The sequence below is a fragment of the Mirounga angustirostris genome, unplaced genomic scaffold (assembly GCF_029215605.1).
Source record: "Mirounga angustirostris isolate CCGP_5_RB_7025 unplaced genomic scaffold, mMirAng1.0.hap1 SCAF_11, whole genome shotgun sequence".
NCBI lineage: Eukaryota > Metazoa > Chordata > Mammalia > Carnivora > Phocidae > Mirounga > Mirounga angustirostris.
This window is the reverse complement of record NW_026991719.1, coordinates 112,241,648-112,256,446: the sequence shown is the minus strand read 5'-3', so window position 1 is coordinate 112,256,446 and position 14,799 is coordinate 112,241,648. Positions and strand designations below refer to the sequence as shown.

The 14,799-nt window shown below is 40.9% G+C and overlaps 1 protein-coding gene across 2 annotated transcripts in view; it reads right to left on the bottom strand.

Moving 5' to 3' along the window:
• The window catches only part of LOC123839772 (transmembrane 9 superfamily member 2-like), a 78,052-nt gene that overhangs the window by 10,175 nt on the left and 53,078 nt on the right, over window positions 1–14,799 (bottom strand). For both annotated transcript variants that reach the window (XM_045869554.3, XM_064574860.1), the window contains 4 exons: window positions 8,408–8,567; window positions 7,348–7,496; window positions 5,416–5,527; window positions 2,613–2,784 (listed from right to left, as the gene is read on the bottom strand). In XM_045869554.3, the coding sequence (XP_045725510.1) occupies window positions 2,613–2,784; window positions 5,416–5,527; window positions 7,348–7,496; window positions 8,408–8,567 (593 nt within the window). The remainder of the gene's footprint in view (window positions 1–2,612; window positions 2,785–5,415; window positions 5,528–7,347; window positions 7,497–8,407; window positions 8,568–14,799) is intronic.

Here is a 14,799-nt window from a genome sequence, read left to right as displayed (position 1 = left end):
ATCTGGCAAGGGATCACTGGGAACCTTCAAGAGTCAGTATTCAGGAGGGGCGCCTGGGTGGCTCAGTCGTTAAGTGTCTGCCTTCGGCTCAGGTCATGATCCCAGTGTCCTGGGATCGAGCCCCACATCGGGCTCCCTGCTCAGCGGGAAGCCTGCTTCTCCCTCTCCCACTCCCCCTGCTTGTGTTCCCTCTCTTGCTGTGTCTCTCTCTGTCGAATAAATAAATAAAATCTTAAAAAAAAAAAAAAGATTTAAGAGTCAGTATTCAGGAGCACCTGGGTGGCTCAGTTGGCTAAGTGTCTGCCTTCGACTCAGGTCATGATCTCGGGGTCCTGGGATCGAGCCCCACATCGGGCTCCTTGCTCACCAGGGCCTGCTTCTCTCCCTCTGCTGCTCCCCTGCTGCTTGTGCGCTCTCACTCTTGCTCTCTCTCAAATAAATAAATAAATAAAATCTTTAAAAAAGAAAACAATCCTAGTATTAAAAAAAAAAAGTCAGTATTCAGTGGAGTGTGACAGAAGAGACGACAAGTGGTGCAGCCAACCAATGGGAGAAGATTTCTATCAGCAATGTGACCATTCAGCATTCCATCTACCTTCTGAAAGAAGCTGTTGTCATACAAGACTCTCAGAAAAAAGCAACCTGAGTCAAAGTGCTAGGTATTGAAGAAAACAGAAGCCTGAAATTACTGTGTGAGACACATCCAACTGCACATCACCCAAATATAAAAGCCAGTCAGTCACTGGGGGAGAAATCCAAAACAAAAGACATGAGGGGTGTAGACAAGGTCTACACACAGCAACGTGGAGGAACCTCACCAACAATACCAAGGAAAAGAAAGCAGACGTAAAAGAGTACATCCTGTAGGATTCCATTTATGCACAATTCAAAAACAGGCCAAGTTTGGGACGCCTGGGTGGCTCAGTTGGTTAAGCGTCTGCCTTCGGCTCAGGTCATGATCCCAGGGTCCTGGGATCGAGCCCCACATCGGGCTCCCTGCTCCTTGGGAGCCTGGTTCTCCCTCTGCCTCTGTCTCTCTCTCTCTCTGTCTCTCATGAATAAATAAATAAAATCTTTAAAAAAAAAAAAAAAACAGGCCAAGTTAATCCATGATGCTAGGTGTCAGGGGAGTGGCTGCCTTTGGGGAAGGTGAGTAGAGAGAAGTGGCTTCCAGGGCACTGATCATGTACTGTTCATTGACACCAGCAATAGTTACAAAAGTGGGTTCACTTTGCGATAACTCATCGAGCTGTATGTGTATGGTGTATGTTGTGTGCACTTCTCTGTATGCATATTTTAAATACAAAGTTAGAAAAACCGCAAAACACATGAAAAGCCTGGTTAGACTAGGATGGTGAGACATTCTCAGGCCTTCAGTTTTAAATAGAAAGTCTGGTGGCTGAGAGATGTGAGGAGTCCAGCATAGTCTTCTATGTACTGAGGAGTTAAGACTGGCAGTTTATAGGTAATACAATATTAAACAAGGAGACCCACCAAGATTCCTTGGTTTCTCAGGTAAGGAGACACCAAGACAAGACACTTGTCTTAAGGCTTTGATTTCTGACAAATTTCCATAGTTGATTTTTACGTATCTATTAAACCTGAGAGTTAAAATCAGAGAATACTTGAAATTTGCCCAAGTGATGTAGATAAGTCATGTGACTTGAGCGAAAACCAGAACTTAAAAGTGAGGCAGGTAGAGGGGCACCTGGCTGGCTCAGTTGGTAGAGCATAGGACTCTTGATCTCAGGGTTGTGAGTTCAAGCTCCACGTTGGGTGTAGAGATTACTTAAAAATAAAATCTTAAGGGCGCCTGGGTGGCTCAGTTGGTTAAGCGACTGCTTTCGGCTCAGGTCATGATCCTGGAGTCCCGGGATCGAGTCCCGCATCGGGCTCCCTGCTCGGCGGGGAGCCTGCTTCTCCCTCTGACCCTCCCCCCTCTCATGTGCTCTCTCTCTCATTCTCTCTGTCTCAAAAATAAAAAATAAAAAAATAAAATAAAATAAAATAAAATAAAATCTTAAAAAAAAAAAGTGAGGCAGATAGAATGGAAAGCTGCCTCACTCGTCCTGAAAAGGGTTCCAAGCTCTCCAACTTCCTTATTTCTCTAACTGAATCATTTTATAAACCAGTCCATTTTGCCACCTTTATGGCTTTAAGCATTAATCTAAACAAGAGTTGCCATCACATCTTGAACCCAAATAACAACCCCAAATGAATAATCCTGAGAAGTCTACATCTTGTCCCTCGCATCTAATTGCTTATATGACTACACATTTACTTAATCTATTTTTGCTAATTTAAAAGTTATTCAAGCCAGTTAATGTTTATGCTTGGAGGCTATTCAAAGGTGATTACACATAACCCTTTCTGTGCTTTGGAACACATCCCTACTGTTTAAAAACATTCACAAGGGACAACCTTGGAGCTAAGTACATAAGGTCCCTCCAGTTCCCCAGGCTTTGCAATCTTTTATCCCCAAAGCATAAAAATGAACATGATGACTTTGTTCCCTATTCCTTCCATTAATTGTTAATTGATGCTTATTACATTATGGCTATCTCCAAGTCTCTTCAGAGAGTCTGAAATGCATGAAGTAATTCTGTGGTTACCTGTGAAAAGGAAGAAAATCAAGACCATGACCATTGTGTACCCAAAGTACAAAATGCTGCTTGCAATGCCCACGATCTGAAGTTTGGCAAAGAAGTAATGAACTGCATATATGAAAAGGTAAACAGCTGTAAAACTGCTGGTAAAAAAGGCTCTCCAGCACCAATGATAATCCTGCAAAAAGAAATAGCAAAAACAACTTTTTAGGTGAAATCTAACTATAAATGGGTTACGAATTATTGTCCTAAAATAGGCTTCATTAGATTATGCAGTAAAAGAAATAAAAGAGGAAGTTTTATAAGAAATTCAATGTGGGGGGCGCCTGGGTGGCTCAGTTGGTGAAGTGCCTGTCTTCAGCTCAGGTCATGATCCCAGGGTCCTGGGATCGAGCCCCCGCATCCGGCTCCCTGCTCAGCGGGAAGCCTGTTTCTCCCTCTCCCGTTCCCCCTGCTTGTGTTCCCTCTCTCGCTGTGTCTCTCTCTGTCAAATAAATTAATTTTTAAAAATCTTTTTTTAAAAAGAAATTCAATGTGGTATACACTGTCTGACTAATGTACGTCTGCTTGGAGTGCCTTAACATGTATAAACTCTTTGTTTCCAGGGAGATCATGTGTGCCCTCAGGGTCTGCACATGTAATGCACGCATCCTTTCTATCAGGAGCATCCTTTCTATTGGGACGCTGCCTCAGCCTTAGAAGGTTTTCCGGTCAGCTTCAATTTACTGGCCAGAGCTGCCTCAGGCTAGGTAGGAAAAGATTAGTACAGAAACTTCAGATAGAGCTTTATAGCGAATGCGATTTGTTTTACCCAGCTGAATTTGGGACCCAGGGAGGCATGACTGAGGTCAATACGCAAGTTCTGCGTATTCTACGGGCTCCTGATGATGCTAATTTTACTGTAGGGGCACCTGGCTGGCTCAGTGGGGAGAGCATGCGATTCTTGATCTCAAGGTTGAATTCAAGCCCCACACTGGGCGGTGGAGCCTACTTAAAAAAAAAAAAAAAAAAAAGATGGGGCGCCTGGGTGGCTCAGTTGGTTAAGCATCTGCCTTCAGCTCAGGTCATGATCCCAGGGTCCTGGGATCGAGCCCCACATCAGACTCCCTGCTCAGCAGGGAGTCTGTTTCTCCCTCTGTCCCCTGCTCATGCTCTCTCTCTCAAATAAATAAAAATTTTTAAAAAAATTTTTTTAAAAGACAGAAAAAAAATTTTACTGTAAAGGCACTGTGGTCGAGGGTCAAGGAGACCTACAGTACAGAAAAGAGTTAACATAGCAGGTCTGAAGTTACTATCTTTAGAAGGGTCTGCTTGCAAGGTTGGCCCTTGGCTTACATCTGGGAATTTGGCATTTAATCATTCCCTGACTGATAAGACTGGTTTGCTATACCTAGACTGTACAAACAATGTGATTTATGATGAGCACTTGCTTTCCTTTTGGGAGTCTGGAATTTTTGTAGTTGCTAGGCAGAGGGTGCCTATATGACTATCTCCTAATGAAGACCTTGGATGCAGAGTCTCTAATGGGCTTCCCTGGGCACAAACATCACATATCTATTACTATACTTTTTACTGCTGGACAAAGGAGCACAACTGATGTATCCTCTCGTGGAAAAGAGAAAGCATAGGAAGACTGTATGTAGATTTCTCCAGACTCCACCTGTGTCTTCTCCCCTTGCTGATTCTGTTATGTATCCTTTGGCTATAATAGGCCCTAGCCATGCATACATCTTTATGCTGAGTCCCATAAGTCCTTCCAGTAAGCTGCCAAATATGTGGGTGGTCTTGGGAGCCTCCAAAACATTTCTTTTTTTTTTTTTAACTAGGCTCCAGTGGGGCTTGAACTCATGACCCTGATATCAAAACCTGAGCTGAGATCAAGAGTCAGATGCTTAACTGCCTGAGCCACCCAGGCACCCCATCTAAGAAATAGAAATATACACATCATATGCCTATGAAAATGCTCTCAGACATCATGTATACGATAACCATTCCCTAAACTCTCTATTGTCACCTTTAGAGAGTGACATTTAACTACCAAAACAAGAAGGATGTAGGGGATTTATGAAAATAATGTTCACTACCACCTTAATTATCCAGAATGACATCAGAAAAAAAAATGGGGGTGGAGTGGGGTAAACAGAACTATTTATGTCCATGGTAACCAAAAGGCATGAAATGAAAATAAGAGAAAGGGCCTTTAGCAGCAATCTCAAACCCATAAAACACAATGCTGGCCTAAGCGGAGAAAATTTTAATTGTTAAAAAAAAAAGGCTACATTGAACCAGATCTTTTATATGTCCAAATATCAAATCAGTTCCCTATATTTTTCTATGTTAACTGAATATTATGCAGCAATTATAGTAACTAGCCAGAGAGAAATTGCTTTCTGTTTAAATTTTCCATCAAAGTCGCATTAACTTGATAGCTGCATCAAAATCAAAATGTGTCATCAGGAAAACACAATATAAAACTGATCCCTGGGCGCCTGGATGGCTCAGTTGGTTAAGCGACTGCCTTCGGCTCAGGTCATGATCCTGGAGACCCGGGATCGAGTCCCGCATCGGGCTCCCTGCTCGGCGGGGAGTCTGCTTCTCCCTCTGACCCTCCCCCCTCTCATGTGCTCTCTCTCTCATTCTCTCTCTCTCAAATAAATAAATAAAATCTTAAAAAAAAAAAAAAAACTGATCCCACATTCTAGAAACCATGCAGTTAACAGTTGTTTCAATTCCTTTCTCAACACAGGCTTCTAATTCCAATAACACGAGTTTTGGAAGCACGAGATACATTCGTTTCTTAGGTCTTTACCTCAGCGCACAAATGGAAATAACACAGCAAAACTGTAGCTTCTGAACAGGTAATCAAGAGAATTATAAAGACCAAGAAAAGGAAGCCAAACATGAAGTACATCTGATGAGACCTGAAAATAAAAATGACAGCTTTAAAATTAACTTCACAGTACACAGAAAGCCCAATCCAAATCCATACAAGAGACGGCCACACTTCTCAAGCCTTAGCAACTCATTCCAAACCTTCATCTATCCATCCAGTATCCAAAAGATACTCCCTGACCTGTGTGGCTTCAGAGTTCTGCCTGATCTTGTCCAGGTCGTATCTGTGTGGCTACTTACCCATAATTCTCTGCTCACGTCATTCAGTATTCAGTTGAGACCCATCAGTATCTCTGTCATTTTCTTTAGGCACATTTTAAACCGTGCTTTCTTTTTAGCAACGGAAGGTGGTAAGTGCAAAAATGCCAGCGACTACGTTATATAACACAAAACCACAGAATCAAATACTGCCTTGCCTTTGAAGCTCTATTGACAGGCAGCCTCCCCCAATAGGTCTATTTGATAGAATATATATATATACTTTCAGATGTGCATCTTCTTAAAGCTCTGTGTGTGGATTACATTTCTGCCAGACTTTGGAGGAACAAAGTCATTTCTTTCATTATTACAGAGCCGAGCTGACTAAATTGGGATGAGCAATTTTAAAAGCCTTCTAAAGAAAAGAAACTGAGGAACCAATCGATACCCCATTTTAAAATCTCCTGCAGAATGTATCCCTGGGCACAAGGGCGAGGGATGGGGCTTGGGGAAAATCATCTCTGTAGATAATGAACATATACAAAGTTGCATACAGCAAGCACACTCTGTTTCATTGAAATAAAACTTGTCTGAAGACTCTTCTAGTTTTCACTTGAAAATTATTTTCCCATCAAAAACATCTGGAAAATGCGGTTACTATAATCTATTTTGCAGCAGGTTAAATATTTAGTTGCTGACAAGGTAACAAACTTTATTGCTTATCTTTTAAACAAATTTGGCACAATGCTGTTTAAAAGGTGAGCAATTAATGTGCATGATTAAGCCTAACTTTTGAGGACTTGAAAGCTGTGTCTGAAAGACTGCTTTGGGACAAAAGCATTCTAAACACACACAGCTGGCTACTGCCTTGGATTTTATGGGGACTTTGCCCCATCTCCAAAACTCCCTCTGCAGCACCACCCCACTCGACCCGCCCCTGAAACGAGAATGCAGTCAAGAATCAGGAATTAAGAAAAAAAAAGGACTTGGAGAAGCTGAAGCTGTCGAACTTGCATCAGAGAGCACGGGTTCTTACTTTACATATCAGAATTCTTAAATCACGACAGTTTCAAAGTAACAAATAGAAAGAGGAACACTGTAAGGAGCAGGCATGCTGACAACAGAGCTAACAGCTGACAGACAGGAGAGCAGAAAAACATTACTTACAGCTCAGGACAGATGAAGACCCAGAGTCAGTGGTCTTCAAAGTATTTTTAGCAGAGGAACTCTGAAATCTTGCATGGAAGGTCAGTACAGAAAAGAGAGATACATCAGGGCTGCCTCTTCTCATCTTTAGGCGCCTCCTTCCAAGGGACACCCCTGCCCCACCCCCTGCAAAGGCTCAGAGTAGTACAGTGTGAGCCAACTTTCTAAGTCATCTGGAAAGGCTTAAAAAGAGGTTATTACTTTTTAAAAAGGAAACCTGCATAGAAATTTCCATCAAAAAGTGTCTTGAAAAACTTGTGAATTAAGTCAAAGTTCCCTAGGAAATTCCCCTGGGGTCAGACTGCCATTTCCTGGATTAAAAAGCGTGGGGGGGGGGGTGTCAAATGAAGTTTTACCATACCAGAATTTAACCTCCTTGAAATACAGGAAAATTAATTGATCAACAATTAAGATTTTTTTGAGATTATGAAGATCCAATACTCACCAGATACTGTTCAGAATGAAAAAGAGTTGAATAAGAATACAGCCAAAAGGTAAAATGCCACCGATTATGATGCCAAAAAGTGGTCTGGTGAAGAAATTCTGCTGAGGAATATGACGGGGAATCTGGTTTGTGCGAACTGGATGCTTAAACTGCTCGAAAAGAAATCAAGTGAAAATCAGAATGAATGAAATTGAGGTGAATTTATATACATATAATCACAACACAGAATCCTGAATCGGAACATGACATGGAACACTTCCAAGAGCAGTCATGTGGGCAGAGCCTAGACCACTGTGTGATAGAAATATAATACAAGCCATATATGCAGTTTTAAAGCTTTTAGAAGCTGCATTTTTAAAAGTGAAAAGAAATAGGCAACATCGGGGCACCTGGGTGGCTCAGTCACTTAAGCATCTGCCTTCAGCTCAGGTCATGATCCCTGGGTCTTAGGATCGAGCCCCGCATCGGGTTCCCTGCTCAGTATCCCCCCAACCCCACTCGTGCTCTCTCTCACTCTCTCAGAAATATAAATTAAAAAATTTTAAAAACAAATAGGCAGAATCAATTTATGAATACATTTCATTTCATCTAACACCTCCAAATATTATCAGTTAAATTTGTCATCAATATAAAAAGTATATATATATATATATATAGAGAGAGAGAGAGAGAGAGAGAGAGAGAGAGTTCATATGACATCTTTATCCATTCATCTGCTGATGGGCATTTGGGCTCTTTCCATATGTTGGTAATTGTGGACGTTGTGCTATAAACACTGGGGTGTGGGTGCCCCTTTTGACAATATGTCCCTTTAATTTCATCCAACAGAGATAGACAGAAATATAAACAACCTATAAAGTGGGAAGTACATTAAATAGTGTCTTTTGAAGTATTACTGTGTTTCATTTTAAAAAATTTTTAAAAATATTTGATTCCAAAATGATTATCCTTTGTAGTTTTTGCCAATGGTACATTTCGCATTCCATATATAGTAATATACACATTGAGGTATTATTTCAGACATTAGTCAATTGCCAACAGCAGTATTTTACAAATTTACCTTTTTCTTGCTTCCAAAGTATGCACCCAAAAATGTTAATGGTACTGAAATTCCAAACCACATCGCAAGGATACCTATCAGGGTACCAAAGGAGATTGCAGCCGATGACCCTTCCACCCAAAGAATCAGGTTCATAAAGAAAAGGTCGACAAAGACGACACTAGGGAGAAAAAAACATCAGGAAACAATATGCTTTCAGGAAAATGTTATAATCATACTTGATGTGAATGTCAGAACATTCTTTTGGTGGGAAGGATATAGTAAGTGACAAGGCTAAACCCTAGAAGAATATGAAGTCTCACTGTGGAAACCCAGCCACTGAGCCGGGGCTTAAACCCAATACCATATAATAAGGCAGCAGTTTATTATAAGACATCATTTCTACATCCTACTCATCTTCGCACCTCCAGAGTCTAGCAGAAAATAAGTAAGGTGTAGAGTAATATACCACGGAAAAACTCAATGTGCAATATAGGGAACACAATTAAGGGGCGCCTGGGTGGCTCAGTTGGTTAAGCGACTGCCTTCAGCTCAGGTCATGATCCCAGGGTCCCGGGATCGAGTCCCGCATCAGGCTCCCTGCTCTGCGGGGAGCCTGCTTCTCCCTCTCCCACTCCCCCTGCTTGTGTTCCCTCTCTCGCTGTGTCTCTCTCTGTCAAATAAATAAATAAAATCTTTAAAAAAAAAAAAAAAAAAAAAAAAAAAAGAACATGCACATACTGAAAACAGAATTCCAGACTGAAATGGGCTATGAGTCTCAAGTCCAACAAGTGTTCACTTAACACAAGAGCTTTAAATCAGTCACTCAAAATCAACAGGTCAGCTGCTGAATCTACTGGATAAATCACCAGGCAAGCCCAGCTATTGTGCCCCTATTGGTTCCAGATAAGCTTGGTCAAAGCTACAGGTGAATGTGGGTATGGATGTGAGTGCTTCTGAAAGCCTAAAAATGAGGGTGAAGAAGTGGGCAGAGGCTAGATTGTGGAAGGCCTTGAATGTCAGGGTAAGGAAGGTAGACTTGCTCCTGGCAGCATCAGGAGGCAGCTGAAGGGGTTTTACACTCAAAGCTCTGGGGTACACAGCGCAGCCTTCCAGGCAGATGAGTCTGCAGCATGGCGAAGGACAGCCCTAAGGGAAGAGAAACTAGAGACAAGGAGACCAGATACAAAGTGGTACGAATCTGTATAAGGTGGTGATGGTTAAAATGTAAATGATGTATATAAAAGACATGAAGCACTGAGAGACTTTTGGTTAAAGATGGCAGATTGAAATCACACATTTAGCTCTGCTGCCTCCTCAAAACTCCGATAAAATGATAGTAAAGGAACTTTAAAAGGGCACAAATACACAAGGATGGGGGATACAGGAGAGAAGACATTAGCAACAAATTTTGGAAAGCAAACAGCAGATGGACAAGTAGTAACTGAGTTAGTACAACTGGGAAAACTGTATCCCAAGTCATCTGTAGGAAAAGTTGAGAGGCCACTCAGGTTATACCACAGAACTCCAGAAAAGGTTCAGGGATATGTAGCGTCAGGTACCCCTGTGAGTGGGAGGGAAGGAGTGGCCAAAACCAGGACTGGTTGAAAGTCAGCGCAAGACACTCACAGACCTGCAGATTCCCTCCCCTACACCGCAGAGCCAAAGACCTTCCCTTCCCGACCCCAGCAGAAGACTGGAGGGTCTAGCCTCTTAGAGAAGGTCCCTGCAGCTCAGAGGAAAACTCTAGAAAGGAAAATCTATGATTGACATCCACAAAGAGATTAGAAGAGCCACTGCAGCCATGAAACAAGATGACACTTTAAGGACTGGTGAGAAATAAAAGAGCTATTTGGAATTAGAAATACGACAAGGGGAATAAAAACCTCAGTAAAAGGGTTAGAACATAAAGCTAATAGTATGTCTTAGAAAGCAGTGTTAGGAGGAAGAGGATGAGGAGGAGGAGGAGAAGAAATGAAAACACCTTAAGTGCCCATCGAAACATGAGTGGATAAAGAAGTTGCAGTGTATATATACACTGGAATATTATTCAGCCTAAAAATGGAGGAAATCCTATCATTTGTGACAACATGGGTGGACTTTGAAGACATTATGTTAACTGAAATAAGAGAAAGACAAATACCATATGATCTCACTTACACGTATCTAAAGCAAAAACAAAAGCAACCCAAACTCGGGGCACCTGGGTGGCTCAGTCGGTTTAGCATCTGACTCTTGGTTTCCACTCGGGTCGTGATCTCAGGGTCATGAGACTGAGGGCTCTGCGCTCAATGGCGAGTCTGCTTGGGATTGTCTTCCTCTCCCTCTGCCCATACCCTGCTCGCTCTCTTTCTCTCTCAAATAAATAAATCTTTAAAAAAAAAAAAAGGCAAACCAAACTCATAGAAAAAGAAATCGGACTTGTGGCTAACTGGGGCCAGGGTGGGGGGAAGAAGGTGGTCAAAAGGTCCGTATGAAGGACTAATGTACAACATGATGGCTTCCGCTAATGCTGCTGCGTGATAGATAGATAGGGAAGTTAAGAGTGTAAATCCTAAGAGTTCTCATCACAAGGAGAGGTTTTTTTTTCCTTTTTCTTCTTTATTTGCCTTTTATTGTAGCTATAGGAGATGACAGATGTGAGCTGAACCTATTGTGGTCATCAGTGCACAGTATATGTAAATTGAACCATCATGCTGTATGCCTTAAACTTACACAGTGATGGATGTCAATTAGTTCTCAATAAAACTGGAGGAAAAAAGAAAAAATTGAATAGGTCAAAAACAAAGAAAAATTAGATGAACAACCCAGGCACATGAGAAATAGGAGTCACTTGAATAGACAGAGTTCTTCATGTCTTTTAGGGGTATTAGGTAATTTGCTCAAGGTCAGACAGCGGATAAGAGGCAGAGCTGGGATTCTAATTCAGGTGTGTGTGTGATTCTTCACGAGCAAGCTGTTTCCATGCCACTGTGCCATCCTAAGGCCTCTATGGTGGGAACCCACCCTGCCAATCAGGTCTATCTTCTCTTCCCCCAGACATTTTGTCAAAGACCAGAGAGAGGGAATGTGGCATCAGCCACATCATGACGCACCAGCTAAGGCTCTGGTTAATTCTTTAGTTGGAAGTTCTCTCAAGGTCCATTCCAATTCTAGGATATAATGCTGCCTTCCTATCTGCCACCGTTCTCCAATTTCTTATTCAAGATCATTTTTTGGGGATGTTCCTCATCTCTCATTATAAACCAACTTCAGCCATTTCTTCCTTCATGTTACCATTTCTGCTCCACCCTCCCCACTGTGTGTACGAGCTCTTCTCCCTACTAAAACCTATGTTAGTAGGTACCTCTATTGTGCTTTTTAAAGGCTCACACACGCTCCTGCCAGAGACATGGTTCGAAGCTCTTTCAAACAACAATAAATGCAACAACAGTAAACCTCCACCTTAGGTCTCATTAGTTTCTGGCATCTTAATAAGGGAATCTGGTTTCCTATGATTTAACCATACTTCTTCAAATGTTTCTTAATACCTTTCTGCTCTAATGAATTTGTTCAGCCACAATATTCCTCTGCCAAATTTCCTAGCTTTTGAGAGATTCATTTCAGCTGTTATCATTCCATGGCCAGAAAAATTATTTCTCACTTGACAAATCATAACCTCCCTTCTTATACATAAACTCAATTAACCCGTCTCAACAATTTCCCTCTTGAAAGTACACTCTAGAATGTTAATATGTGTTTAACAATTCTGTAACTGCCCTTCAGTTTCAAGTTTTTATATTCTAAATAGTTCTTCCTTTGTTGATCTCTAATTATTTCTAGACCTTTTCATGGAATCTTAAACAGCAAAACTAAAAGGAAATTTAAGAGGTCATCTGGGTTCATCTCCTACCTGAAACATTTATTCACACATTCATCAAACATTTATTGAGTACCTATGTGTTAGGTCCTGGTGTTCAAAGATAAATAAGAACCCTTGCTCTGAAAAGCTCAGTCTAGTGGGGGACAGAGATAAACAAATAAATTACAATACAACATGGGAAATACTATAGCAGATGATAAACACAGAGCAGTAGGAATACGGAAGAAAAGAGTGATCAAAAGTACGTTATAGCTCAGAAAATTTCACAATCTATTAGTTCATTTATTTCTCTAAACGACTCTGTGACAAAGGCATTATCCGGCAAGGAAATGGACAATCAGGAAGGTTATAGGATTTCCCCCAAAGTCACTTACCTAATACCGAGAGCCTAATAGTAAGTGCTGGAATTCAGACTTGCTTGTCTCTAATTGTAAAGTTTGGGTACATGCCCATCAAACTAGGCTACCTCTGCCTTTTCCTACCTACCACTTTTGGGGTTACATGAAGGAAAAGTATATGGTTTAATAATCTTACTTTCTTCAATTTCTTTTAGGGAACATCTATGTTCATTAGCCTAAATGCTTCTTCTTTTAAATTTAAAGCCATTTTTACACTGCCCATTTATGGCACCACATGAGCCACTTGCACATTGATATACCATGAGGCACTGAACTTCTCTTTCAACCTACTATGTTCTAAGAAATAAGAATGCCAGTACCTTACAATTCTCTCTCCCATCTACCTAAAAGAGCCCCTAAACCACTTGAGGGAAATATGTCCTTCGTATCATGCCTGGTTTATTGCTTTAAAATTGTATTCAATTCTACTAACAGAACTAAGAAACTGAATCTGTTTTGCATTTTTAAATTATTCACTTGATTCAATCATACAGTAGATATTTACTGAGTGCTTACTCCATAGAAGGCACTTATACTCCATATAGGGCACTTGGTTACAAGCTGTGAAAGATACAGAAATGAATAAGACATGGTACTCACCCTCAGGAGTTTTAGAATGCACAGTAAGATAAGGCATATCACAAATAACTCCAATCTAAGGAACACTGTGATAAGTATTATAGTAATGATAATAGACACTATAAAATTCCAGAACATGGAAGTGGTAGCATTTGAGCTGGGACATAAAAAAGAATAGAAATTTGGCATTGGAGGATTGGAAAGAGGTGATTACAAAAAGATGGAACAGCATGAGCAAAGGCATGACGGCAGAAGTCAAGAGTAGCTGATAACCACAGCTACCATTTATTGAGCACTCAGTATATGCTAGGCACTCTTTCAAATCCATTACACACATTATCCCATTTAATCCTCACAGCAACCATGAAGTAGATAATACCATGATTTGCATTCTACAGATGAGGAAAGCCAAGATTAGAGAGGTAAAACCAATTGCCCAACAACCCATGATTAGTAAATATTAGTTGAAGATCTTTTTTGCCTAATTTAAAAGACAACTGCATAATGCGATCATTATAAATCTGTGTTGACAAGCATGCCAAGTATTAAGATGTAATCTGTATGGCAACAGCAGCTCAAAGAAGGAAGGAGGGAAAGGAGCTATATGGGAGCAAAGTTTTTGTATAATATTGAAATTAAATTGGAATTAATCCAAATCAGATTAGTATACATTGATTAATTTAATTGTAATCTGTAAGGTAACCACTAAGAAAATAATTCAAAAGAAATAATAGAAGAAATGACGAAGGAATAAAAATGGTGCCATAGAAAACATCTATTTAATAAAAGAGAAGGCAAAAATCTCAAAGAGATGCCCGAATCCCTATGTTCATTCAGCATTATTCACAATTTGCTCAAGGCCTGGAAACTAGAAGGAGGCAGAACTGGGAAATGAACTGCTATGCATGTGCGGAGTGTAGGGTATGTGTGCATGGGAGCGCGCACGCGCGTGTGTGTGTGTGTGTGTGTGTGTGTGTCTCTAAAGCCTGTGTTAGGGGCGCCTGGGTGGCTCAGTTGTTAAGCGTCTGCCTTCGGCTCAGGTCATGATCCTGGGGTCCTGGGATCGAGCCCCGCATCGGGCTCCCTGCTCGGCAGAAAGCCTGCTTCTCCCTCTCCCACTCCCCCTGCTTGTGTTCCCTCTCTTGCTGTGTCTCTCTCTGTCAAATAAATAAATAAAATCTTTTAAAAAAATAAGAAATAAAAAAATAAAGCCTGTGCTGGTAGTTTCTATCACTACCTCTCCACTTTAATATATGGTTATGAGTTGTTATTGTTGTTTATAATGAAATTATTTAAAAATAGGTGGGGCGCCTCGGTGGGTCGGTGAGTTAAGCATCTCTTGATATCAACTCAGGTCTTGATCTCAGGGCGTGGAGCTTACTTAAAAATAATAATAAAAATAATAAAATAAAAATAGATAACACATGCATATGGTATATGATGCAAAAGGTTAAGAAAAAAAGAGTGAAAAGTAAGTCTGATATAAACAGTCTCCTTCACGCTTCTGTCCCCCAGCCACCCAAAAACCCACCCAGGGCACAACCACCATTATTTAAATTTGCTTTTCAAATTTA